The following is a 26806-nucleotide window of genomic DNA, read 5'->3' as shown; positions in this document are numbered from 1 at the left end:
CCGTGAAAAAGGAGTAGTTAGGGAAGAAACACAGGCGCGGTGTGTGTGCATGCATGACTCTCCATCTACCAATTACGTACACATGGGTGAGTACGTTTTCAATAAGATTTCGAGAAGGCTAGGGGCCCACTGCTAGTCTCCTCTTTGAATTTGTGTTACGAGACGTATTCATGGTGAGTATATTGTATATATGTACAGTGGTGCATGTAGTTGAACTCGATCCCGTGACATGCATGCGTACGTACGTATGCTCAGCTTCCTCATATCCACCTGAATACGTATCATGCTGTATGGGCCCATGATTGCTGTCGTAGTGTCGTACATGTAGTGGATACGAATACTCCCAGTCATGTGCGTGTGGACACAATCATAAGACAGTACATTATTCGTACGCGCATCACCACCGCACAGCCGTTTCATTCATACCGTCGTTCACGGAAGTTGGCACTGCTACTTTCGAAGAACATTCCCCATAGACAAGACGAATTAGTGGATTATTATTGCCTCCGTGTTTTAGGCCATTTGTTTTCCAGCTAATTGCAGTTGACCTCGTAATATACATTAGCTGTAAGCGTTCATGCGCACATGGACGCGATACGGTAGTGCAACCGCACGGCATGCAAAAGTCCATGGTCATATATTTCCTGCTACGCGTTTGCGACTTCAGATGATAATCATAATCCGTTACAAGTGGCGCAATATTGGAGTTCTTGCAACTTGCCATTATCCACTAATCATCGGCGACCTGACGCTTCTGACGTACCAGGTGGAAAACAAAAGGCCGGTGGAAACGAAAATTACCCTTATAAATCGAAATGTGACGTTACCAAAATTTAATTAGTCACAAAAAGACAAAAATTCACAAGGGTCCAATATACCAAAGGATTTCATTTCCGAACTTTGGTTTGAAACGAAATGCCAAAAGGAAAGGTTGGTTCGATTGGCCTAGGGAAAGCGTTGGTTAATCCTAAGCCAGTTGACCCAATAAAAGCCTGGGTGCAAAATAAACTATGATATTCCACCATCTAGCTCAAAAGAAGTATGATTAAGTATGGAAGAAAGATGCTGGAACACCTGCTACAGCGTTTCAAAAATCCTGAAACAGCATGAGAGAATCGTCATGTCTAGTCAGGGCTAAGATCAAAATATTTTTTCTATTCCGCAACTTTGTGTCATCCTTTGAGCCCTGAAATGCATTATGTATAAACAATGTGAGGTTCACTTGAGTACATAGCAGTTTGAGTGAAAACTCCTTTAAGCTACCAAATATAAATGCCATCCCAATTCATAATTTAGTATTACATCGTTTTATCAACCATGCAGAACAGCCAGTTCTGGTTATGACAGCCACAGAGCATTGAATACATTATAATTTGTTACATGTTGGTATTTCTGGAATATCTAATAGTATGACATATTGGAATATGCACAACCAAACCTTATTTTAAAACATTAGTACATGCAACATTAAGATTTAATATCTGAAAATGACATTAGTAGATTTGTCGTGAAAAATGCTTTCATGCAGTTAGATTTTTAATATTTTTGTAGAACTGAGTAGAAAAGGTAACGATCAAACATGTGAATTCGAGACTGTCTATGTTCTAGTGGCTACTTATATTCCTGTTCTGAATTTGCAATTAACTAGTGAAAGGCACAGCCTGGACCTGACCAAATAAGCTTATAAGAACATGATTAAAATATATGCACCACAATTTGATTTGCCATGAATGTGGTGTTGCATGTACTATGATGATCCACAATGGAAGCACATATTTAAGCAAGGTAAGACTTATTTGAAGATTGTAAATTTGCAATGCTTTAAAGATCAGTATGTGACCTCGAGTAGGAGTTCAGCTATGTAATTGACCATTTGCCGCAGGTTTAAAGCAGCATGACATAGATTATCGATGAACTGTTCCCGGAATGTATTTTTCACTCTCCATACAAAATATTGTGTGTTCCCTGTTCCTGTTCCAGAAAGGATTCTCTGCAAACACAATGAAATTACCATCAATAGAAGTTCAAACGAAGCATAGTTTTATTGTTTAACATACAGAACATCCATATACAACTATCTCAGTGGCATGGTGCATGCATATGAAATTTATGCACTTTAACTCCACTAATTATCCTACAGGTGAGGAAGTGTACTTGGGAGAATGATATGGGAGGGAAAACATAAAAAAAATTGTAACTATAAAGTTGCACGGACACAGTCACCCCTACAAATATTTTGCATGGTTATACATGTCTATAATAGTGTAGGAGTTATTGTCATCAGCTTTGATTCATAACAGATTGGTCAATTGACTAGATTCCTTGGCTTAACATAGGTGTTGTGAAAATTTTGCTCCAGAAAAGCAAAAGCTCAAAGCTGCCAGATAAAAAAACTTCTCCCCTTTTGGGCAACATCTATCTATATCTATACTACTATAAAATACAATAGTGGTGGTGGTTCTGCCAACCCACCACCACTACATTTGCACGTCTTACAAATTAGTCATTGATATTTTTCTAGTAGTATGTAATAGTCTAATATTCATTTGAATCAAGTGAATACCATATTTCCAAATAAGTATGTGCATTTTTGCTAGTTGCATGAAAATTTACAAATTGTTTGCTCTGGATCAAATATCAAATATAAGTGCCTCTAGAACACCTAAATGTTCCAAAATACAGTCTTTTTTGACTGGCATACATTAGTGTTTGGAGCACTATTCAGAAAAGAGCCAGCATCCCAGATATGCCTTTAAAACATATTAGGCTGCTCTTTGCATGTAAGTTCTTCTGGGGTCAAGCCACATTTAAGTCAGTAATCCCTATGTTTAGTATCACAATCAATTTTATGGCAGGTTCAAAGCTTTGCATCAATGCTTAAACAGCCTTCTTAATGGTAGCTAATCTCTATAAATTTAGGCTGGAAATAAACACAATATATCCTGATGCATCTCTAAAACTAATAAGGGTTGTCTGGCTGGTATGGTAAGGTGTAAACCCTCATTAACATGTAAAGCGGTTTGCTGCCTTCTCTTTACTCTAGAATATACTTCCTCTGTTTCACAATGTAAGTCATTCTAGCATTTCCCACATTCATATTGATGTTAATGAATGTAGACATATATATCTATCTAGATTCATTAACATCAATATGAATGTGGGAAATGCTAGAATGACTTACATTGTGAAACGGAGGGAGTAAACTAGAGGAAGTCCATACTCCAAACAACATATGTAACTTCTCTGTAGATTATGTAACAGACCTCTGTATCGATGTAGTCGTCCTTCCAAAGCTTATACAAAGTTCCATGAACAATCTGCTTGTCAAGAATTGTTGTGTCAATAATCTGCAAGGTGCGACCAAATGTCCAGTGTTATTTACTGCAGTTCATAACAGGAAACCATTTTGCCAACCAAACATCGTAAAATAGGAAGACCAGCATGTAATAAAGATAAAGCATGAAAAGGCCTAGATGCTTTCATAACAGCAATGAATTGAAAACCTGATATATTAGAATTCTAAAATTTGCTCGCTGTAGGAGATACTTACTTTATCTGTCTCAACTGGACCGCGTTCTCTGACCAATAGCCTAAAAATTGTAAAAGCTTCTTGCCCGTATTTCTTTCTCACAAGCGACTCTATCTATTATGCACAAATACAGGAACAAATATGCTGTCATCTTTATACGCCAAGTAAAATGGTATAATAGTAGCTTTCAAACAAATAGAACATAAAACTGTGAAGCAATTATGTACCTCCTCATTTCGAGATGCTTCAACAATTCTGCTTAAATCTACAAAGAGTAGTACCACTGTCATCTAAGAATCTTACAAAAGGAAGCACTGATGTTTATTCAAGGTTGCGACAAATTTTACGCGCGACATTTTTTTTTAAAATAACTCGTTATCCACATGTAAAAGTATATTTTGCAAACTCGTGTATTTGATTATGTTTTTACTTGTAATAATCTAGCGTGCCCGATCAAGTTGATGAGCATATGAACCATTGTTCTAATTTTTTTTTACAAATATTTAAAGACAAAAACATTTTAGTCTCTTAGCTACCATTGCATTTTTCTGTGTATAGATATTCTGCACTAGGTACCAACCCCCAAGAGAAACCATACAGCAAAGGTATCACCAAAAGTCAACTCTAGGTCATTCATTACTCAACACAATAGAGTTGGAAATCTAATGATATGTTAATAGATTTGTGAAACTCCAAATAAAGGGGCATATCAAAGTTTCAAATTGAGTGAACATGCAAGAATTGCAATTCCCACTTTCCTTCCCACCATTGATAACACTAATACAGAATGCCTACTTGGCTACATATCAAACCACATGGCTGTGGCACCACAAACCTGGGAATATGATATTGTATTCCTATTCTTTTTCTTAAAAAAGTTGGCCATCGTATGAAAGAAATGAAGAAAGGGAACATAAAGAAAAGCATGAGAAGAGTTAAAAAGGAAAAAAGAAGAAAACAAGGATAAAATAATATTGCATCAGGAAGACAGGAAGAGTAGCACCAAAAATCACCAATCTGCATTCATATTGAGTAAGGATAGGAAACGTTGAATAAGATAGCAGCAGCTTTATATTTTCTTCTCTACACCATTAGGTCCATAAGCAAATCAACTGTTACATTTGACATTATTTTGTAATATATCAAGGAATCAAATCAATGACCAGAGTCAAGTTCAAAACTAGACTATTACTGCTTGGATACTCTAGTCTCCTATTTACCAAGTGCTATAAATGAATTGTCGCTTTGATGAATTATATCTATACCATAGTAACAAAAAATAACATAACATTTAATAATCTCTTACCCAAAATGAATGAATCTGGGTCCTCTGAGGAAGGACTACAATTCAACTCCTCCAAAACTCTTGTTATATGATCAAGTGTCATCGATGTACCTCCTTCCTTCTGTCCTAGCCTCTCCATAATACCATTTATTGGAGATGTCACTGAATAAATAGAAAATCTACTGGTAAATACTTGAATTAAACTAAACCACTACTTTAAATGGTAAGATGTCATTGTGCCAGTATATCTATCTTACCCCTTTCCCTTCAAATGGAAAAATCTAAAGGAAAACAGAAAGTACAAAGGAAGAGGAGATAAGAAAATTAATTAAAAAAAAAACTACCACTGTCATTCTCATCTTGCTCATAGAAGATCAGTTGTCATTGCATAAACATAACTAAAAAAGCAGTTCGAATGAACAGCTAGCGCAATTTGGTCAACAGTAGAAAACAACACAAAACATGCCTGATCTTTCTTGATGACCTCTATATAACTATATAAGCTTCCTAACAAACAAAAATAATTATGTTCAGACATATAAATGATAAGCTACAGCCATAACATAATATTGAGGTATTTTCTGGCTCTAATATTGAAAGATTACTTGATATACTTATATGGCTATTACCAGAGTTGTTGTCCCTTTCCATTAAACTGGCCTCGAAAAATGCTTCCCAGATAGGATGTGTGCCAACCTTCAACTTAGGTTTCTTTCGGTCTGCACAAAACTTGAATACGAGAAGAAAGAATTCAATTGTAGGCGATAACAAAATTCATTGCCTTGCATTCAGTTGCATCATGCATACATGCAGAGACAGATACTTAAAAACTGGCAATTCTCTTCTTCGAGATGGAGACTGTTCAAGAAGGCCCTGGGATTTCTTATCTCCTCTTTATGCTTCTCTGTGCATATACTTATAATTTTTTCATTAGGATCCTTTCTACTGTTTGTTAAAAATATCATATCAAGTAGCAATATGAGAAATGCATTGAGCTTGCACCAAGCAAAATAAGGCTGCTGCTTCAAAATTCCCTTTTGCAAATACACAAAATAGCATAGCACCACTACAGGGAAAAAAAATGAAAACATGCACCTACATAAATTGGCTATTGAAAGTAATGTTATATATAGGTAAAGCAGCAAACCTTCTTCTTTAGACAGAATGTGAATTTCTCAAAATTTGCCCGCCAAAGTACTTCGTTCTCTGCAATTGTTGAATCGAGCTCTGCATCTCCTTCTAAGGCATTATGTTTCCTCTGATGAAATAACAGTACATAGAATTAGCTGATGACCAAAGTATATAAATTTCTCAAATAGGTTCTTCATTGGCCATCAATACTTGCATATAACATATTGATAAAACAATCAATCTATGAATGCCATTTTGTTTTTCTAGTTTAACAGAATGGCAGAACCAATACACCTCTTGGAGGGGGTTCAAGAGTGCAATACCTTAGCACCAGAAATAGAAGAACGTGGAGAATCATTAGCATTGGATGCATCTTCCATGATGTATGGGATCTCAGAAAATCTTTCTGCATCAGAAAGAGCTGCAGTATTGACAACTTTCTTATCAATTGAAAGAGCAATCTCGACAGTCTGTTCCAAAGAGATATTAGTCAGGCGAAGCTCACCCACCCGATCATCATACACAGAACGCATCAAGAGAAGAAAAGACAGGAACACTTCGAAGCATCAAGGTCTTGGATTTAGTAGATAACCACTTTTAAATATTGAATATCTATATACGTAAAAAAAGAGATATGTTTTAGTGACAGCCAACATAAAAGCAGGATACAAAATTCCTTAACCACTGAGCTAACACATTTGCAGGTAACAAATTATCATTTTTAGGTGATCTAACTACAAACACAAAAGTACTATACTAATAGAAGTCTAGTCATTTTCTACCAATCTTCCATTGGCCAACGGACCAAACAAAGAAAACCATAAATAAGATGAAACTAGAAAGTAGAAGTAGATGATTGAAACTCCAAAAACCTAAACAAATCAATGCCCATGCTAGGAACTAATGATTAACTTACTTTTGGAGCACGTTTCCTTGACGAGGTAGATTGTTCATCTACAAGTGGATCAAAGAAAGGTTCAGGTTTCGGGCAACGCTCCACATAATGTGCAAATACAAGTTTGTTGAAGTTCATTCGTATTTCCTCCCTTGCTGGTGTGATACTGCCTGGAACATGTAATGACCCATTGTTGAGAAAGAAAAAAAAAACTATAATGGTCAGTTGTGGCCACAGAAAAAGAGAAGTTTAGAAGAAGAAAATGAAAGAGAACACTAATAAAAAAGGAACCAAGGGCGAAGGAATAGCAACATGAATAATGGGACTCGCCTTCTGGTACTTTAGAAATTGTTCGCTCCACAAGTTGGCCAAATGTTAGCCTACCATTCTGAAGCAATCCTTCAAGCAGCGCTTCTGACTGAAAGAAATATAAGATGCATGCATAAGGTCATCAAACTAAGTCACAAGAATTGAGTCACGAAACCACAAAATAGTGGGTATTCAAGCAGATTCTTCAGCTTTGAGAATGAACTGATAAAATTTGTGGGTAAACTAGCATAGACTATCAGAAAATAAGTTAAGATATTTGGATATAAATATTAAAAACCAATAATTGCTGGCCTACTTACCAACTGACAGAAAAACCAAACATTCAGGATGGGGATCATATAATTTTGTTTCTTACAACCAACATAGTAAGGTACTAAGGTCTTTCATTAATCAAGTTAAACATGTAGGCTTGATACAGAAATTTCTACAGTAAATTACTAAAAACTCATAATGTTTTCTACCAGTTATCATTTTTTTATAATGATGTACCGACAATACAAATAAAACATTAGGTCAAACATTACATCTGCAAACCTCAACAAATGGGGAATATGAGATGGAAAACATTGTGTACAAGAGAGGGGTTTAGCAGTGAAAAGCAGGTATGCTCCTTAATGGAGTAAGAAAAAAAATCAGATCAGCAGTACAATAGCTTGACAGTGCTGAATAACAAACTCCAGATATAAAGTATTAGCTATCCTGTTGCATCAGTGGCACTTCTAGTGCTATGAATGGTAAAAATTATGACAAGGACAACCAAAGACAACTTATGTGTGCATACATACTAGATTATTTTGAAATACAAAAACATTAGCGTGCTAATAAGAAGAGCCGCATGCCATCCACTCTGGAACATTAATCATGGTCAGGATGCATTTAACTCCCACATTACAAAAGTGGAGAACAAGATTTACAGTACAATCTGACTACACTAAAATCACATATCAGCATTTTGAGAACTATGGCAGCTTTTAGGGTTAATTTCAATTTTAACCATCATAAAGTAAAACCAAAAACAAGTACAATCTGACTACATTGAAATCACATATCAGCATTTCGAGAACTATGGCAGCTTTTTAAGGTTAATTTCAATTTTAACCATGTAATACTGCATAAAGTAAAACCAAAAACAAGTACAATCTGACTACATTGAAATCACATATCAGCATTTCGCAAACTATGGCAGCTTTTAGGGTCAATTTCAATTTTAACCATGTAATACTGCATAAAGTAAAACCAAAAACAAGCAAGGACCTCTGGGATGTCTGCACGGATGATAGAAAGGAACTTTGAGAAACGCTGTCTGTGCACGATGTTGTCGAAGATGGCCAGGTAGTGCGTTACCGTCTTATCACCATTTCCTAACAACCCAGACAATGGAGTCACATATGATACAATCAGCGCACCGAATCAGGTCATACAAGCAAGCGGATTTGCAGATGGGGCTCACCTCTGGGGGCATTGAAGGCCTGCACGCAGTTGTGCTGGATGAGGACGAGGAGCGAGTTCTTCACCTGCCCCGGCGAGAGCTCGAGGCGGCGGACGATCTCCTGCAGCGGCAGCGCGCCGTGGCGGAGCAGGCAGCGGCACACCTTCTGCGAGAGGGGATCGGGCGGCGGCGGTTAGGGCATACAAGCACGAGGAGACGCAGACGCAGCGCGCGGGGGGGGGGGGGGGAGTACGAAGCGAACGATGGAAGGGGAGGAGGCCGAGAGAAGGGGGGGGAGGCTTACGGATACGAGGGGGCCGAAGTGGTCGGAGATGATGGCGACGGCGAGGAGGATCCCGTGCTGCGACACCATGGTCGCCGGCGGCGAGGTTTGGCTCCGCCGCGCCTAAACCCTCGCGGGAAGGGGGGAGAGAAAGGGGTGGGGATGGGGGTTGTGGGGGTTTGATGCGACGGACGGTGAGGATCGGCTGTGTGTGTAACCGAGCGCCGTGCGAGAGTCGAGACTTCTTCACGGCCCACGGCACTAGGCGCGGAGGCGGAGCCCTTCATGGGCCGGTGCACCATGAAGGCTAGGGAACTGCAACGGAAGGAACAAGTCCACCGACTCTCTCAAATATATGTCCAAGGAATAAGTTCACTTTGACTCCATTAAAAATACCCGAATCTAATTCATGACCCTGAACCGCAAAACCAGATATCTTGACCCCTAAACTCTTAAAACCGGTGCAATTTGGCTCCCTCGACGGTTTTGGAGGGCAGTTTTGCTGACGTGGCGCCTACATGGCGATATTGACCGAGTCTTCGTTCCACGTGGCGCCTATATGGCGATATTGACCGAGTCTTCGTTCCACGTTTACGTGTCCAATCCAATCACTATCACTCACCGCAATATCAAACTATCATAAACCCTTAACTATGAAAATCTATACAATTTAACTCTGTCGGTGATGTGGGCCCGAGGGTACGCACGGTAGAGGGAAATAACCTTCCCATCTGGCCTCGTGGCCGTGCGGCCTGACTTTTCCCCACCCCCTCGAGGGGAGGTCAGGTAGCAATGAGGTGGCCAGGGGACCTCGGGGTGCCACGTCATACCCCTCGGGCCCGTGAGGCATGCCGCCCCGAGGCCCTCACCCAGCCACCACGTGGCGGGGTGAGTGGGCGGAGCAGGAGGCGCTGTCCAACATCATAAATGAGCGGTGCCCCAACCGTCCCTCGCCTCATTTAATGTGGTGTAGGCGGACGCGCAGCACCGCCCGATTGACGCATGTCAATCGACCTTGACCGGTCTGTGACCGGTCGCAGACCGGTCGCAGGCGATAGGACGGGTGGCAGTGACCCCATGTCCCGCCCTGTGTCAGGCGGAGTGGGGGCATGTATGCCCCGTCCCATCGGCACACTGCCAAGTGTGCCCCCTGATGAGTCCACCAAAATCTCCATACATTTAAGAGGGAATGACAGGGATGTCCCCCGTGTCAGGCGGAGGACGGCGTTGGGCCCCACCTAGGGGCGGACAACCACTTTGCTTCCGTTGAAGGCACGGATGGCGATCTGATCCAGTCTAGGTGGGCCCCCCCTCCCATGGAGGGGTAGGTAGGAACAGTGCATGTGGTATCCCCTTATAAATTATAAAAGGAGGACCTTACCCACTGAAAAAAGGGACGACTCTTGATAGCTCGAGCTCTGGAGGAAGCACAGCTAGGTTTTCCCTGGAGCTCGAGATCCCTTGTAAGAACTCCACCATAATTCCACGCACAGGAGTAGGGTGTTACGCCTCCCGGTGCCCCGAACCTGTATAATCCCTCGTCTCTCACACAGATCCGCATGCGATCTAGTAGCCAGACCCTAAGCGGAGATACGCTCTTGATCATCGCGCCTTACCCCTCGGCCGAACTCACAAAGGGGGGTCTCACGACCTCCCGCTAGAGATGATCACTCCTCGACAAACTCCCTCGACTGTTTTGAAAGCGTTTTTCCCTGATGTGGCATGCACGTGGCAGTCAATCATTAGATAAATAAAAGATAAACATGGGGCCCACATGTAAGTGAGAAGGGAACAAATAATTTTTGTGGGACTTGCACATCATAAACAACCCTTATTCTCCCCCGTTCTTCTTCTTTTTGCACACGGGCGCAGGAACTCGTCATCATATCTCCCTGTGGAGGCGAGCAACGTTGAGGAGCTAGATATCTCCCTCGTTGCATAGGGCCAGCTGGTAGTAGTGGGTAGGTAGCCAAGGCCGGCGACCGGAGACCAGGGCAGCAGGGAGGGTCCTATCCCCTCGGCGACGGCGGAGATGGGAGACGGATGTCACGAGCGCCGGCGGCCTATCATCGATGCGGGATCCATGACGACACCACGCCTGATGCGAGGTTGGGGTGAGATCCAGACAACTGCGTGTTGGTGACGACTTGTGGATGCCGAGGATGGCACTAGTGGCTGAGAGGCCCGCCCTCTAGTGATGACGTTAGGGGTGGTCCCCTTGGTCGACGATGGAGTCCCTGGGTGGTGACAGCGTGACGGGGTTAGCGCGGCCTGGCCAGCGAAGGCATTAGAGAGCTAGAGATTCCCCTCATCTTGCTACTGCCCGCTGTCCCTCTTCATCTCTCTCTCTCTCTCTCTCATCCTACCGCTGCCCACACAGCTACCTCTCGACGCCCTATTGGTTCTTCTGCCACACAGCTCGCCCCTGTTGCCACCAAGCGGCCCTTTCATGCGGTGGAGCAGAGGGGGGTGAGAGCAGGGAAGGCGGCATCAGTGCTGATCTCGTCGACCATCTCAGCCACTCACCGCGACCCTTGGATAAGGAGGACCTGAGGCAGAGCGGCTCAAGGTTCGATAGGCCGGGCCGGCGCAACAAGGAGGGTGGTGCGCTCTGGCATTAGAAGAGGCGACCTAAGTGGCAGCAGCGGCCTCCTCAACTTCCTCTGCCTTCACTGCTACTCGCCTCCACGGGGAGAGACGGCAACGAGTTCCTGCGCCCATGTGCGAAAGGAAGAAGAGCAGAGGATAATAAGGGTGGTTTCTGATGTGCAAGCCTCACATTTATTTTCCTTTGTCACATACATGTGGGCTCCATGTTTATTTTTAATCTATTTGATGACTAGACTGCCATGTGAACGCCACGTCAACGAAAGCCGCCCTTAAAATAGCCGAGGGAGACAAATTGCACCGGTTTTCATAGTTGAGGGGTCAAGATATCCATTATTGCGATCGAGGGATACAAATAAGATTGGACCATTCTTGAGGGACTCAAAGTGGATTTATTCCCTGCATGGAATGAGTATGTTACTTTAAGTGGGCCTTAGAATGTTAGGGAACTGAAGATGGGCCTGGAATTAAGCTCATCAGCACGCCTGGATGGGAGAGGACTAGTGGGCTGCACAGAATTTCGGTTTGAACGTTTTTTTTGGGGTTATTGATGATTGAAATTTGCTGTGCAAATCGAGAACTGAAGGGAGCTGAATTAATAGCCCCAAAAAACGTAATGTTAGTGCGGTTTCCAGGTTATTTTGCTTAGCACGTCCCTCATGTGCTGCTCACTAATTTTATTCTGTATTCTTTGAAGGGTGTCAGCAACTCAGCATCTCTCCCTATCGTAATCGGTACCGGCACAGAGTCCATGTCCAAGTAAAATGGACTAATTACGGCGGGCATTATCCACGGAAGAGGCCGCACCGCACAAAGACACAGGTGCCATTGCTTCGTTAGCGGTCGTCACTCAACCACACGCTGTTTTGGCAGAAGGAAGGAAACGGTTTGGTTGAGACGCTGCGCAAGAAGGCACGGCACGGCAGGCCGCACGCATGGAGCCAGCGTTCCCGTTTCACAGCCATGGGAAAAAAGATGGCCCAATAATTCAGTGGATTACCGTGCTGGTTGCATCCGAGAGGAACACCGGTCTGAACTCTGCATCGTGAATTCGTGATGACAGCTTGCTACTAAGGAGTACTACAATATTGCATCATCGTCATCATTATCATGATAATGATGTAATCTCAGTATTTTTTTTAGTTGTTTTTATAACTTATTATTAAAAACAAGTGTGCGGTGCAGGCAGGCTGGGTTAACCACGTCGGCCCCGACCTCTCGTTTCTATCCAGGACTTCCTCTCCTCCAGATTTCTGTGTCCCCGGTCCCGTCAAAATACCCCAGTAATGTATCCCGCCGAAAGCAACAGCGAATCAAAACCCAACAGCAGCACAGAAACAGCAAGCAAAGCAAAGCCTTCCCGTTTCCTAGTTGTAGTTGCCTCTCCCCTCCCGCTAATCAAATCCCAGGACCGAATTAACAAGGGAAAGAGAGACAGCAAGAAGAAAACCCTCCCGTGCAGATCAGATCGGCAGATTGCTTCGAAGCAAACCTTTGACTCCTCGACCGATCGAGCAAGCAAGCAACTCGACCTACCTATTTACGGATCACCACGCGCTCGGACGGATCGAGCACGGATCACCTACCTATTGATCGATTTCGTCCGAAGCCTGCGGCTGTGTGCAAGCATGCTGGAGCTACTGCTGGTGGGGTGCAGCAGCGTGGTGCTGCTCCTCCACGGCGCCAACTTCCTCCTCCGCGCGCTCTTCGCTCGCCGCGGCGCCGTCGCGCGCCCCATCAGGTGAACGCACACGCACGCACGCGCGGGCGCGGCTTCGCGCCGGTTGCTCTTGCTCTCCTCCTCTCCTCATCTCGATATGCAGCCGCTCATCCTACTATACTACCGTTGCCAACTCCTGTGTCTGTCTGGCCGTGCAGCTTCCTCGGGTTCGTCGCGTGAGGGACCACCGATCGATCGATCGATCTCGCCAAGGCCGGGGCCGACCGTCCGTCACGATCCCGCACCGCGCGCGCGCGACGGATCGGAGCGCGAACAACATGCCGTGCACCGTACACCGATCGACCAACCGGCCGTGCCCTTCGATCTCTCTCTCATGTGTATATAATCTGTGAAAGACCGACCTGTGCGGGCTCGGTCGTGCGTTGAGCAGTCCATGTATGCATTCAGTAGGTTAGCTAGCAGTAGAAGAAGCAGACTCCTTTCAAAAAAAAAAAAAAACAGAGAGACAAGAAGCAGCAGCAGACTGTATAGCACTACCAACTTGATGCATGATTGGTTATTATTGGTCGATTTCTCCCTGCTCAACGTGCCGATCTGGGTTTAGGTTGCAGTTATTGACCGCTCCGATTTCTTCGTCCGTGGATGTGATATCGGTAATGTACGTTTTGATCTCTGCGAACCGATCTCAGCTGCTAGCTCCATTCCATGGTCGTGGATGGTGCCAATCGGCATACGTGTGCTTGTTTGTTCGATGCGGCGTCAGGGAGCAGCCCGGGCGGGGGTGTGCACGGTGACTTTTCGTATCGCCGTGACGACATTTCTAGTGTTTCCAAGGAATAAAACCGGTGGACGGCCTCTTGTTCTAACGTGGCCGTGGCGACATCCCGCGGGCGCAAGTTGCGTCCTTGCGGCCCAGCGACAAGCAACCGGGTGACATTTTCAACACTACTGTCTGCTCCTCGATTGCCTGCCGTCAACTCCTCAACGGTCCACCTACTGCTTTTCTTTCATGGCAATATACATCCACCCAACTCTACACTATAATTCCCCAACCCCCCCCCCCCCCCAAAAAAAAACTCTACACTATAATGAGTTCCATGGAAATTTTGCGGGTTTTCTTTTTGAGGATTTTTACGGTACAATATACTGCTAGTATATACTGTAAGTATATATGATCTAACGGTGTAGATTGATTTAATTTTTTTATTTAATTAGATTGCAGTATAAAGTTTGAAAGGATAATTTTATCTTTTCTTCGTTATTCTATCATCAAATCGTGCTATCGTCACGTGCTTTGTCATTAAATGGCGCTCAGGATGCTCCTCTCCTAGTGCACGATAAGATCCAGGAACCAGGTACTCTCAATTAAATTCAAATTGAACCAAAAATTACTAAAGTGTTGTTTTATTTTCTATCAAATTCCTAATATGCCCTTTGATATACTGCCAGTATATACTGGTAGTATATTGTACCGTAAAAGTTCTCTTCTTTTTTTACATAAATCTCCTCAGTTTTAGGAAAAAAAACAGTAACATTCCAGGGAGAGACCTAATTTTGTATGCTGTGCAATGTATTTGGTTGTTTTCAAAATATAAAAACCTAGTACGGCCACTCAATTTATGTGCATAGTTGGATGATAAGGTCCGGTCACGTGCTGACAATGGTGCTAAGGATGAGTTGGGAAGTGAGTTTGGGTTTGGCATCTTATCCTCCTTCTTTGTAAGCACGATTCTTAAAATGTTAAATAGTACTATCTCCGATTTTTAATAGATGACACCGTTAATTTTTTTTCACATGTTTGACCATTCATCTTATTCAAAAAAATTACGTAATTATAATTTATTTTGTTATGAGTTGTTTTATCACTCATAGTACTTTAAGTGTGATTTATATCTTATATATTTGCATAAGATTTTTGAATAAGACGAATGGTCAAACATGTGAGAAAAAAATCAACGGCGTCATCTATTAAAAAACGGAGGGAGTACGTTTCATACAAAAATTTTCTATGCAAAAATCTTTGTAAAAAAATCAAATAGACTCATTTTTAAGTTTACAGTAAATTAATACTCAAATCATGTACTTATGACTTACTACCTCCGTCCCAAAATAAGTGCAACCATGAGTTTCCGCGCCGAACTTTGATCGTCCGTCTTATTTGAAATTTTTTTATACTTAGTAATTTTGTTGTTATAAGATGATAAAACATGAATAGTACTTTACTCGTGACTTATGTTTTTAATTTTTTTCAAAAAATTTTCAAATAAGAAGAATGGTCAAAGTTGGGCGCTGAAAACCATGGCTGTACTTATTTTGGGATGGAGGGAGTATCTCATTTCGCGTTACGTCGAAAAGTCCATCCCAACACCACATCCGAAGGCATTGTAGCCAAACAATGCATCTATGCTTTCGGACAAATTGTGTATACACCAGTTTTTACAAAACTAAAGCAGAAAGTATCCGAAATCTGCCAAGAAGGTATTTACAATTTGAGAAATTAGAAAAGAGATCCAGCACTGTTCTGCCATTGGAACCACTCTCCAGTTGACAGTGTCTGAACTCTGAACTAGTGAACTGTTTTGCTCACTGATCTACTATTCTTTTGCCTGGCCGGCAGACGCCTGCCGATTGAATTTTGTTGGGGAAAGAAAGTACAAAGACAAAGGCTAACATGAAAGGTGATAGTCCTCTCGGCTTGCAGTAGCAGCCAACTACATGAATAATAAGCTAACAGCACCGAGCCAACTACTGTGCTGTGCATCCAACTAGTTAGCAGCACATCAAGGACATTTTACTGATTAATCTGCTAACCATCTTATATTGTTATGTCGTACATTGCACAACTTCTTGTTGAAGGAAGAATCTAAACTCGTTCACTTCTTATAAGATTCTCTGAATTAGATTCCCAGTAATCTGTACAACCAGCATTCAGGGGTGGAATATTTTTTTAAAAGCTAGTAATACTGAGATGGATAGATTAGAGAAACAACTCTGTTGTCTGAAACATAAATAATACTCGGCAGGTTCTTCCTCGATATTACATATACCAGTTGAAAATCTACATTTTATACTCGGGTATAAATCAGAACTAATTGTGTAGTGTTATTAGTTGCTGGCATATTCTGCTTCCTACCATGTCAACCTACTAATTTGCTGGTTAATTTAAGCGCTAAAAGAAAAATAAAGACTAAAGTATGTGTCAACATGATAATTCATATAGTACAAGAGTTGAAGTGAAGCACCCAGGAACATGCATTCGTTCCATCCCTTTGATCAGCTGAGATATTATATGCTCAAAACCAGCTGTTAGACTGCAATCTTAATTGCTGCATCGTTTCACTGAAATAAAAAAGAGCACCAGTTGGAGTGATTTGGCATCTCCTATCAGGCTGCGATAGGTACAGATAACAAGAGGCCTTCCAAACTACTCCATCCATGTCAACAACCTCTTATGAATATAAAGCTGCACCTGCTACTGAAGACTAGCTCCTTGACTTAAATTTGATTTCCAACAATTTTGTAAGTAGTCACTGATCACCCAGTACCCGGTATTTTATTGATCATTAGGAGTACTACTATTGCAACTACTACTGGGATTTTATTTTGTCCAGAAGAAAATAATATAATTCTCTCTGTATGTATGTGCACATTGACCATGTCGAAGCATCACCCCCTTTGCATATAAAGCTAGTTATTGGAGAGGAGGCTTTTGAAAGGGCTCTCAGATGCACATATAGTACACTACAAACCAATCAGTTAATCCCAAGTATATAATCCTAATAAAATCTCGCCGCGACGATGAAGGTCAGCAATTCTTCCACCCCTTTCATATGTTTTTTCCTCACTCCTATGTACATATGAAATTCAATTCGTTATATCTGCCGTGCTATTGTTCTGAATCAGATAGTGCTCAAGGTGCCGATCACCTGCAAGAAGTGCAAATCCTGCATCCTGCAGATCGTCTCAAGGAACAAAGGTTTTGTCACTAGTTGCTTCTCTTCCTAGCTTTCATCACCCCATACAATGCACTACTGCTCATCGCCGTCGATGGTTGTTGGTGGCAGGGGTCAAGTCGCTGACGTTCGACGACGAGAAGAGCACGCTGACGGTGATCGGGGAGGTGGACGTGGTGGTGATCGTGGACAAGCTCCGGCACCCGAAGAAGGGGAAGGAGAAGAGGGAGGGGTACATGGTGGAGGTGATGGCGGTGAGCGACGAGAAGAAGGAGGCCGAGGAGAAGAAGAAGAAGGACGAGGAGGAGAAGAAGAAGAAGGAGAAGGAGAAGGAGGAGGAAGAGAAGAAGAAGAAGGAGTGCGCCGAGAAGCTCAAGCAGTGCGCCGAGCTGCAGCAGTGCTGCAGGGCGTGCCGGCCCTACTACGTCGCCGTCGACGACCACCCAGGCTACTCCTGCACCATCGTCTGATCGCGAGCCACGGATCTAACCCGCTGCTACATTCTCTGGCCTTCAAGGCTCTGCAGATTCGTGTGTAAATCGTGTTCATCGGTTTCGAAGATTCAGCCTTGATGCTATTCACACTCCTTTCTTCTCTGAATCTTTTCCTACTTTCTTGCGTCGTGTATGCTGGGCAGTCGTGGTGGAAATGCAATTGTGAAGACTGTGCCTTTGCAAGAAACACCAAGGCCATCCTATTCAGATTTCAGTGGTTAAGATTGAGATCCTGTCTTACTAAAAGAAAAAGAGAAAAAGAAAAGATTAAGATGCTTCTCCCATGGAACTACATAAGCAAGTTGTGAGTTCTGATTTTTTTTTAATGGCAAGTTGTGTGGGCGCAAACCAGTTCCGTTGCTCATGATAATTGACAAATTGAATACAGCTTGAATAAGTTATAATGGTGGTTTGCCAACTTTTAACCAAATGTGCTCAAGTCTCCACTTGTTATCGGCAGTGTCAAATTTGAACAATTTCTAGCTAGCATCAATCTGTCGCTATTGACACTAGAGTTTTCATAACAAGAGATGCGTAGGAAAACAATGATTTAGGCCTAGAAATAGTGACCAAGAGACAGTGCATTAAGCTATTCCCAATCTAGAAACTATCAAGTAGTTTTCATTCATATAGACATTATATATAAAAATTATATATCCAATGGATGGTGTCATCAAATTAAATTCTCATCTAATCATCTTTGTTCTCTCTCCTTTTATTCACCTATCCCATTGTTTTCATTCCTGGTTCTTATGTAGAGATGGTTTCTCGTATGAGAAATTATTTCATCATCTTCTTAGCTCTCTCATGTAAATTGGGTATTTTGGCCCAAACAAAGTACAGTAGCAAAAAATTATTCAAAACATGTCTGATGTATACAATGGCATAAATCTATTTTTCAAAGTATTTGCAATGGCATGGTTATAAATAGGTTAGTAGTAATGTTACTTTTTCAATACAACCAATTTACAATGGTGTGGATCACATTTACCCATAGAGAAAGAGAAGAAAACTAGGTTTTGTATGAGATAGAGTAGCTCATTAACACATGATTAATTGCATATTAACTAAAAATCCGTAAAAATATATTAATATGATTTTTAAAGCAACTTTCTTGTACATTTCTTTGCAAAGCGTATATGCGAAAATCGATGGAGTAGAAGATAAGAAAGGGGAGTGTCGAATGCACCCTAAGAGGCAGTGATAGGCATTAAATTTACTTTTATTGAATTATTAGTGTGGAAATTGGGTTTAGTACTATATCTACTACATTTGTTTAATATTATAAGTCATTTTAACTTTTTTTTTTCTAAGTCACATTTATTTAGGTTTAATCAAGCTTATATAAAAATATATTAAACTCAAAACAAATAAACTATCAAAATATGTTCAATGTTAGATGATATGTTCAATGTTAGATGTAGTGGAAGTAATTTGGTGTTATAAATGTTGCTATATATATATATATTAAAAATGACTTAAAAGAAAGTTAAGTGACTTATAATATAATAAAAATGAAGGAGTAGATTAATGTCTTCTACTGGGACTGTCCGTCATAACGATTTTTTTTCAATGGCCACAAAAGTTAGTAGTAATCTATAAATGGGCTGTAATGAATATATGTGTTTATTTGGAACAATTTTTGTACAGTTAGTAAAAACTGTAATGTACTGCCCAAATATCAACAGCGTGAAAAAAAAAACCCAGATTTTTACTCGGGCGACAAAGAAAAACCCCACCTTTACGGCTTTACCCTCTCTCCCTCGAAACGCCCACGCATCGCTCGAGCCGCAATGGCGCCTCCCTGCGGCGATGCCGCGGCGGCTGCCTCCGCCGCGCCCGGCCTGGCCAACCTGCTCATTCGCGAAGGCGCCGGCCTCCCTTCGCGTCCCGAACGGTACCCGCCATTCCGGCCCTGTACTTCTGATTCCTTTGCTCCAATCTCTAGGGAAGGGGACGATATTCCCCCCCAAAAAAAATCGGTTTCTTTACGCAGCGGCGGCGGCGGCAATGCGGCAGAGAGGGAGGAGGGCGGTGCGAACAGGAACGGGAAGAAGGAGAAGACCGGGGCGCAGAGGATCACCGGGTGGGGGCTCCGTGAGTTCAGCAAGATAGGTCAGATGATGCGCCATGCCGAAAAAAGCGATTTTTTTTTTTTACTCGTGAACCTGATGTGGTCAATTGAGTTCATATTACTACCTGTGTGTGGATCAGGGTTTACCAAACTGCCAGGGCCGGGGTTATCGCGCCCCGGCGGTAAGCACAGTTACTGCGCGGTAACCGTGAAAAACTGTACAAAACCGTGCAAAATTCATCAAAAATTCAAATTATTTTTTAAATTTATTTGAATTTAAGGAGGTTACCGCGGTATTTACATTACCGTACCCCGGCGGTAAGCCCGGTAACCGCGGTAACCGCGCGGTTACCGGCGGTATGGTGAACCCTGGTGTGGATTGCTTTGGTGAGGAATCTGTACAGTACTACTGTTTCACGCACGAAACAGATTGAACGATTCGAGCGTTTAGGATGATGCTCTTGGATTTAATGAGTGGGTTTCGTCTTGAGCCATAGGGGAGTTAACGATGCCCTGTTTGGTGTGGGGGAACTCCTGCGGTTTTCATTTGTTGAGGGATAGCTCTGGTGACTGTTGCTATCCGTACTGTTTTGAATTTTAGACAGTGCAATTAGGCTATACAGTGAAGGAATGAGTGACTGTGTCTGAGTGGGCACTTGTGGAAAACATTGTCTGTTCTTGTGTGGCTTGCATTGTTTACACTACTGGAGCACACTGTGTCACCACTGATCAACTTGATGTTATGTCAGCATTTTGATTTTGAGTACACCATGTAGATACGATATGCACATCTGTTGTACAGATCATGTTTACACGATGGTCATTACCCACTGCAGTTGGTCTGTAAAATTGCTAGGACATCTGAGGTTGTGTCAGTAGAAATTTTGTGAGGGTGCAGATGTGTAATAATGGATCTGTTTTACCAGTTAAAAGTAGATGTTTTCTTGTCATGATGTGAACGAAAATGCTGACCTTGTATGTGATTTCATGAGCATTTGACTTTATTTTGCAGTTTCTAAGAAAGTTGAGGCCAAAGGAAGAACCACATATAATGAGGTATTCCCATACACATGTATCCTGCGCTAGTAGGCTGTGATACATTAGTTTTGGAGGTTCATGGTCAGAACATTAATAAAGTCTTTCTGAATTTACCGTGCTTTAGATTATGGTTCAAACATCCAACGATGAAGTCTATACAAGCTCAGGAGAGCTTATAGTGAGCAAAGAACACCCCAAATAGGCAAATACTGAGTGCAAAATTGTTATCCTATCCTGTTATCTAAACTATCCGAATTTCCCGCACAAATTGCGTGGAGCTGATTAAAGTTGATTTGAAAGTATACTTGTATTTGACACAACTCTTGTCTATATTTCTATAAATACAACTGTATTTTGTATACATCTATAGCAATCAATCTACACCATTATAATATAGACCCACCATGATTAATGATGCAAATCTTTCTACTTTTTCCCAATCAAAGTGGTAATTTCTATCCTTGAGAGGCTCCTTTTGCATTCTCTAATATATACTAGATGCCAAAGGAAGAACATATTTATGTTTCAAAGTGATTTATTTCCTCCCCCTTTAACGTTGCAAATCACCTAATTCCTCAATCTGCTATTGCCTATTCTAGGTTGCCGATGAGATTTTTGCGGAGCTGAAGTCCATTACGCAGAACGGTCTGGAGGTTTGTTCATGCTATAGCTGTCTATGCACTTACAGGAAATACATGATGAGCTAATACAAAATAATGTTGTCTCTGTAGTTTGATGAGAAGAATATTAGGCGGAGGGTATATGATGCTTTCAATGTGCTCATTGCAATTCGTGTTATTGCAAAAGATAAAAAGGAGATAAAGTGGATGGGCCTTACTAATTATAGATACGAAAAGATACAGAAGTTGGAGGTCAGTACTTGCTCTTACTTCAAAGGTTAGATTAAAACTAATCAATAGGAATATGATTTGATTTCTATCATGTTCTGTTTTACAGGAAGTTCACAAAGAACTCATCACCAGGATCAAGAATAAGAAGAAGCTTCTCCAGGAAATTGAAAAGCAGGTAAGTTTGTTTGCAAGCATATCAACTTTTTATTTGATTTCACTTTCGTAGTTTACCATGATGGTGCAGTTGATTATTGCCTGATGTTTCTTTCTTGTTTATTTCAAGTTTGATGACCTTCAGAATATTACATTACGCAACCAGGCTAGTCAGAGGCCAGCAGAAAGTGTTAATGGCATCCTCCTTCCGTTCTTATTGATCAAGGTAGTTGTTCTTGCTTGGTAACAGTGGAAAATTCCTTGAATCCAGCCACCTTCAACTAATCCCTACCATATGGCTGTACCTTGATTTGTCCTGTCCATATTTCAATTAACTCTGTATTTCTTAGATGGGCTGGTTTAGACATTGTTTTTTGTTGTTTAACTAGCAGTTATATAGTGAGGTACAATCATCCATCATAGAATGTAGATTACAGGTGCTAATGCATACTGTGTAGTGACTACGTTAGTAGATATACATATCCTTCCATGCTAGGGAATAGGAATGTCTTGTACTTGCAGACTTGCAGTCTTCCATATGTAATGTTATAACAAAATGCTAGTAATTGATACAAAGGTTGTAAGCAAAAGAAATCAGTGCAGGTGAGTCATACGGTGTTGGCAAGAGGGGTCAGGATAGTTTATTAATCGATTTATTTATCTTCGAGCAGACATCCCGAAAAGCAAGGGTGGAAATTGAGATTTCGGAAGATTCGAAGTTTGCACGGTTCGACTTCAACGGGTATGCTTTTATCTGCTACCTATCTCTCCTACTTAGCTGATTTTTTTCCCCTAACTGAATGCCTACAACTCTCTTTTCAGTGCACCATTCACCATGCATGATGATGTATCAATCCTTGAAGCCATCAGGCGTAACAAAGGAAGAGCTGGCCTCTCCATTCACCCTTAAGAGGCACAAGAATGTGACAAAACCAATTGAAGTGTCAAAACTCAAAACTGGCACCACCAGTTTCTTTTGCACAGTTATGTATAGCTATAGCGTACCTTTCAGTATGGAAACTCGACCTAGTTTATAGGACAGTCTCTCAGGCTTTTTAGCAGATATGACCTGCGAATTTTGCCTCTTTTTTGTGCCTAGCAGGTGAGTATGGAATAGTTTTTTCTTGCGTGTGCTGCTATGTATAAACTCAATTGCCGTTTCAATTCGAAGCTTGTGTACAAGCTCCATTGATGACCACGGTGTGTCGCTGTAGGCAGGTCATGCTTTTGGGAGCAGTGAGAGACTGATGGTTATCGTCAATGGATGATGGTTCTCCAATTCTTGGTTCTTGTGCGTGAGACTGAAGATGTGCTATACTATTGTTTGGAATACACTGATCTGCAAGCCGTGCTTTACATGTCCTGCGATCTGCAGGCTGCAGGGCAAAGAGAGCTCTGTGAGGCATGCCATGTTTTCTGAGGATCAGGCTGCTCTCTGTGTGGTAAAGCTCTTGCCGATCAGTGATCCAGAATACTCACTCCGTCCCATTACTATAAATCTGGACATATCTCTTTCCAGATTCATTGTACTAGAATGCGTCACGTCCAGTTCTAGATTCATTTTTTTGGGACGGAGAGAGTAGGAATTACTGCGTATACTAATACCACTAGGGCCTCCTGCTTACAATATTCATAGATGAAATTGACATTTTTACTAAATTCATAATTCTCCACTTTGTCTGAAAATACTTGTGACAAACATCTAATTATTTGCAAAAACCTGCGGGCAGTAATGCAAGAAAACCTTCACGCTGAGTACATTACTTTGAAAACATCCTTACCATAGAAAAAAAATATTTCAGCTTGTCATTTTACAACACTGATGTGAAGGATAACAGAAGTGGGAGAAAAGTATTGGCCCAGTTCTGTTTCAAGGCTTCCAGAGCAAGAACATGAACACATAACATGGACCAAAGGTATACACATCGCTTGGAATGGAGAGAATATAACAAAGCTATTTAATTCCTTAAACAACATATGCATGTCCAAAATTGGCAAGACGTGTTGACAATGAATCTGCTGCGAATTCCTGAAGACGATTTGTCAATAGACTAGCTGGTAGCAGCAGGTTCAGCGTTTGGAACATACCAACCACGGAGTATCTCGATGGCCTTCTTCCTCCTCGCAAGAAGGGACTTGCGATGGTTACCAGTATTCCTGTGCATGGCGCCAACCTTCACTGTCTTGTCAATGGCTTTGTATGCCTCAGAAATCCATTTCTCTATTTGAATGATATCTTCAGGTGTGGCATCAGCTTTCTTTCTCAGCTTTTCAAGGGCTTTCAAAACCTAATCAAAGAACAAGGCTTATGGTATTTCATATCCATAGAAAGAACTTATAATATTGAATGCTGCATAAAAGTGTAACTTATTTTAGAGGAACCAAAAGGAATATATGTACAACAAATGAACCCCTCTTGCTTCTCTAACAGGTAAATTTCATAATAGCATATCCATTAGATTGACAGAATAACTATAGTTCACATGAAAGGTAACTGCGAAATTAAATTCAGTTTAGTAGTTTTCTCCTTTGAGATGTCAATGTAACTACTACATTATGTAGATGATTGGCGAACATGATGTTATAATCCATTGATATTGAATATTACCATTGTCTCGATGTGGTCTTATAGTAAAATGGTATCAATGGTATAAATTAGTTTGAACTGCCTCATTACGATCATGAAAACAAATTATATGATGCTAAGCTACAAAATCTGATCGATTATGATATAAGACTGATTTTGTTATGTTGCAAGTCAGACTCTTAAAGTTTTACTGTGCCATAACATCAAATATTTATGACTGAAGAGTACACGTCAACTATGTATAACTAGGGAGAGTAACAATAAGATAACTCTTCTTATCTTTAGTCTTTTTTCTTTTTTGTGTATCTTAAGTTAATCTGATTTGCTAAAATACATACTATCTTTTGGTTGTATGATTTACATTATCACATAGTATCGCCGTAGCGTTAGCATGGGTACATTACTAGTTTGATACTATAATTCAAATAAGCAGCACCTTTTAAAATCACATTCACTCCATTTTTGGAGCTTGACAGTGGACAGTGGACATTACATAAATCCATCTACATTTCCAAGAAGGCGTACTAACAAGAAACTCTGCTCATGAGCTGATTGACGCACTGACGCAGCTAATTACGCCTAATTTCCCATTCTCTCTGCACAGTGTATCGTGCAATGTGCAACTAAGTACTCCTATATCATTTTTTTTTACAGTGGGATGGAACCATTGGAAAGCTCTGGATCATAGGCAATGCGAGAAAGGGCAGCACCACATTTTATGTACTACCTTCTTCATCCTGGTGCGCATCTCGGCCTTGCGTGCATGGTTGCGGATGCGGTGCCGGTCGTTCTGCCGCTCCCTCTTCTTGACCGAGTCCGGGCGCCTCCCGGTCGCGGTGCCGGTCTTGGCCGCCTCGCACACCACCTCCAGTCCCCTCCTCCTCCACCTCCCCGACGACGCCGGCGTCGCCGCCGCCCATGCCCCGATCCCACCTGAACAAGGCATTTCGCATCACCGACGAATAAGAGCAAAGGAAGAACACTCTCGAGGAGAGAGAGAGAGGGAGGTGGTACCGATGGGGAAGGCGGCGTAGGAGGCGGACAGGCGGGCCCGCGGGGAGACGGCGCGGAGGGAGAGAGACGCCGGGGCTGGCTGCGCGGGGGAAGGGAGAGAGGCGGAGAGGGAGGAGAGGGAGAAGAGCGTGGAGGTGGCGGTCGCCATGGCTGCGGTGCGGAGTGAGCTCGAGGAGCACCGCTTCGTGCCCTTCGCCGATGATGTTATCTTATCCGGGACGAGCCAGAGCCTGGTGCGTCGGCTTGGGTCGAAGGCGGATTCATATTTTACGCCAAACAGCCAGCAAGGCGGAACTTGAGGTAGCGCTGGGCCGAGGCTATGTGATTTGAATTTGTAACCTGTAAAAGAGATCCAAAACGGACAAATGCTACGAATTTTCCCAACTCTCCAGTTTCAAATCCAACAAAATTACCACAACTCTGCGTGAAAAGATTATCTTAACTAAGTGGTACTTCCTCCGTCCCATTTCAAGTGCAACCACGAGTTTCCATGCTCAACTTTGATCATCTGTCTTATTTGAAATTTTTTTATAATTAATATTTTTATTATTGTTATGATATGATAAAATATAAATAGTACTCCACTTTATGGATGACTTATGTTTTTAATTTTTTTATTTTTTTTAAATAAAACAGACAATTAAAGTTGGATACGAAAAATTATGGCTGCACTTGAAATAAGACGGAGGGAGTATCTGAGATAGATAAAAATGATAATAAAAATAAGTGAACATAAAACGAGACGAGCTATTAATGTACACTAGTTGAGTATTAGTCATTACAAATATTAAAAAATAGATTTATTAGATATTTTGGAGTATTTTTTATATAAAAATGTTTTCGATAGTAAAAAGAACTTGCTAACAAAAGTAAGGTAAAATCTAGTACTATCCTAATAGGGACGAACGGGGCCTTAAAAACATGGATTGAGATCAAATGCAGTTACAATTAGGACTGCAAGTTAATGACTGCATTAGATCTCATCTATTCATTTTTTTCAACGAAGGGTGTAGATTAAGTGTTACAGTGCCACTGGCTATAGTAGATGTCTGATTTTTTTTTCCATAAACAGTGCTTAAATAATCTCAACCGTTGGATGCAGTTTCAATGAACCCCGCGTCACACTGGGGACTGCGCAGGAACCTAATCCTAAAAACATCCAGAAGTGAGCATCAGGCAGATGCGACGTCATTCTTCCCCGCGTCGTCTGCTCCACCCACGCGGACTGGTATCCTATCATGATTCAGACCCCCATCCGTACCGAAAACTACACGTTGGCCCAACGATCCGTTTCACCGCCCAAACACCAGCCACCGGCGCGTGCCAATCAGGAGTGCAGAACCAGCCTCCCTATGCACGCGAGGACCTCGTGCTAGTGTCGCGTCACACTGTCTGCTGTTCGTCGCGCTCTAATATAATCTGCCAATGGATTTTCAGATTACGGGGACTTGCAGCGTGGCTCGCGCCAGACT

General features: G+C 42.0%; 4 protein-coding genes and 1 long non-coding RNA gene across 12 annotated transcripts; 3 read left to right on the top strand and 2 right to left on the bottom strand.

Annotated features, from left to right (window-relative positions):
- Positions 1-858: 858 nt before the first annotated feature.
- On the bottom strand, positions 859-9015 carry LOC4325277 (uncharacterized). Of its 7 annotated transcripts, none has more exons than XR_010738966.1 (14): positions 8904-9015; positions 8621-8765; positions 8425-8531; positions 7167-7258; positions 6862-7006; positions 6269-6415; positions 5962-6072; positions 5444-5543; positions 4836-4976; positions 3757-3794; positions 3551-3643; positions 3182-3347; positions 1841-1990; positions 859-1186 (listed from the first exon to the last, which is right to left on the bottom strand). XR_010738966.1 is itself a non-coding variant. In XM_066306938.1 (14 exons), exons 1-14 carry the CDS (start codon positions 8970-8972, stop codon positions 1088-1090), a joined length of 1521 nt encoding a protein of 506 aa, XP_066163035.1. In that variant the 5' UTR covers positions 8973-9015; the 3' UTR covers positions 859-1087. The 7 variants fall into 7 exon arrangements, 4 of the variants coding, with proteins under 4 accessions (XP_066163035.1, XP_066163036.1, XP_015635009.1 ...); XR_010738968.1 differs by having other exon boundaries at positions 859-1096; XR_010738967.1 differs by having other exon boundaries at positions 6862-7010; positions 7171-7258.
- Positions 9016-12862: 3847 nt separating this feature from the next.
- Positions 12863-13740, top strand: LOC4325276 (uncharacterized). The gene is made up of 2 exons (XR_010738965.1): positions 12863-13230; positions 13368-13740. It is a non-coding gene; the product is annotated as an uncharacterized lncRNA (long non-coding RNA).
- A 3062-nt stretch (positions 13741-16802) lies between these two features.
- Positions 16803-17818, top strand: LOC4325275 (heavy metal-associated isoprenylated plant protein 39). Its single transcript, XM_015769242.3, has 3 exons — positions 16803-16974; positions 17074-17146; positions 17235-17818. Exons 1-3 carry the CDS (start codon positions 16969-16971, stop codon positions 17591-17593), a joined length of 438 nt encoding a protein of 145 aa, XP_015624728.1. The 5' UTR covers positions 16803-16968; the 3' UTR covers positions 17594-17818.
- Positions 17819-19382: 1564 nt separating this feature from the next.
- On the top strand, positions 19383-22931 carry LOC4325274 (transcription factor-like protein DPB). 2 transcript variants are annotated; one of them, XM_015776206.3, is made up of 9 exons: positions 19383-19514; positions 19614-19732; positions 20704-20747; positions 21329-21382; positions 21461-21601; positions 21687-21755; positions 21864-21959; positions 22405-22475; positions 22556-22931. In XM_015776206.3, the coding sequence occupies exons 1-9, from the start codon at positions 19411-19413 to the stop codon at positions 22641-22643; spliced, it is 786 nt and encodes a 261-aa protein (XP_015631692.1). In that variant the 5' UTR covers positions 19383-19410; the 3' UTR covers positions 22644-22931. The 2 variants fall into 2 exon arrangements, with proteins under 2 accessions (XP_015631692.1, XP_015631684.1); XM_015776198.3 differs by having other exon boundaries at positions 19383-19732.
- A 562-nt stretch (positions 22932-23493) lies between these two features.
- ASL1 (Albino Seedling Lethal1) lies at positions 23494-25514 on the bottom strand. Its single transcript, NM_001406233.1, has 3 exons — positions 25335-25514; positions 25048-25253; positions 23494-24021 (listed from the first exon to the last, which is right to left on the bottom strand). The coding sequence occupies exons 1-3, from the start codon at positions 25480-25482 to the stop codon at positions 23785-23787; spliced, it is 591 nt and encodes a 196-aa protein (NP_001393162.1). The 5' UTR covers positions 25483-25514; the 3' UTR covers positions 23494-23784.
- Positions 25515-26806: the final 1292 nt, after the last annotated feature.

This window comes from Oryza sativa, chromosome 1 (genome assembly GCF_034140825.1).
Source record: "Oryza sativa Japonica Group chromosome 1, ASM3414082v1".
Classification (NCBI taxonomy): Eukaryota; Viridiplantae; Streptophyta; class Magnoliopsida; order Poales; family Poaceae; genus Oryza; species Oryza sativa.
Note: the sequence above shows the minus strand (reverse complement) of the source record. Positions and strands in the feature narration are given on the sequence as shown.

Coding starts and splice junctions, on each gene's coding strand:
- LOC4325277 (XM_066306938.1), bottom strand. CDS start 8,972: ATGGTGTCGCAGCACGGGATCCTCCTCGCCGTCGCCATCATCTCCGAC. Junction 3,644..3,756: donor AAGCATCTCGAAATGAGGAG/GTACATAATTGC, acceptor TGTGCATAATAG/ATAGAGTCGCTTGTGAGAAA. Junction 3,348..3,550: donor GTCCAGTTGAGACAGATAAA/GTAAGTATCTCC, acceptor CGCACCTTGCAG/ATTATTGACACAACAATTCT.
- LOC4325275 (XM_015769242.3), top strand. Junction 17,147..17,234: donor GATCGTCTCAAGGAACAAAG/GTTTTGTCACTA, acceptor TGTTGGTGGCAG/GGGTCAAGTCGCTGACGTTC.
- LOC4325274 (XM_015776198.3), top strand. CDS start 19,411: ATGGCGCCTCCCTGCGGCGATGCCGCGGCGGCTGCCTCCGCCGCGCCC. Junction 19,733..20,703: donor CCGTGAGTTCAGCAAGATAG/GTCAGATGATGC, acceptor TTTATTTTGCAG/TTTCTAAGAAAGTTGAGGCC. Junction 20,748..21,328: donor GAAGAACCACATATAATGAG/GTATTCCCATAC, acceptor TGCCTATTCTAG/GTTGCCGATGAGATTTTTGC.
- ASL1 (NM_001406233.1), bottom strand. CDS start 25,482: ATGGCGACCGCCACCTCCACGCTCTTCTCCCTCTCCTCCCTCTCCGCC. Junction 25,254..25,334: donor CTACGCCGCCTTCCCCATCG/GTACCACCTCCC, acceptor TGCCTTGTTCAG/GTGGGATCGGGGCATGGGCG. Junction 24,022..25,047: donor TGCGCACCAGGATGAAGAAG/GTAGTACATAAA, acceptor TTCTTTGATTAG/GTTTTGAAAGCCCTTGAAAA.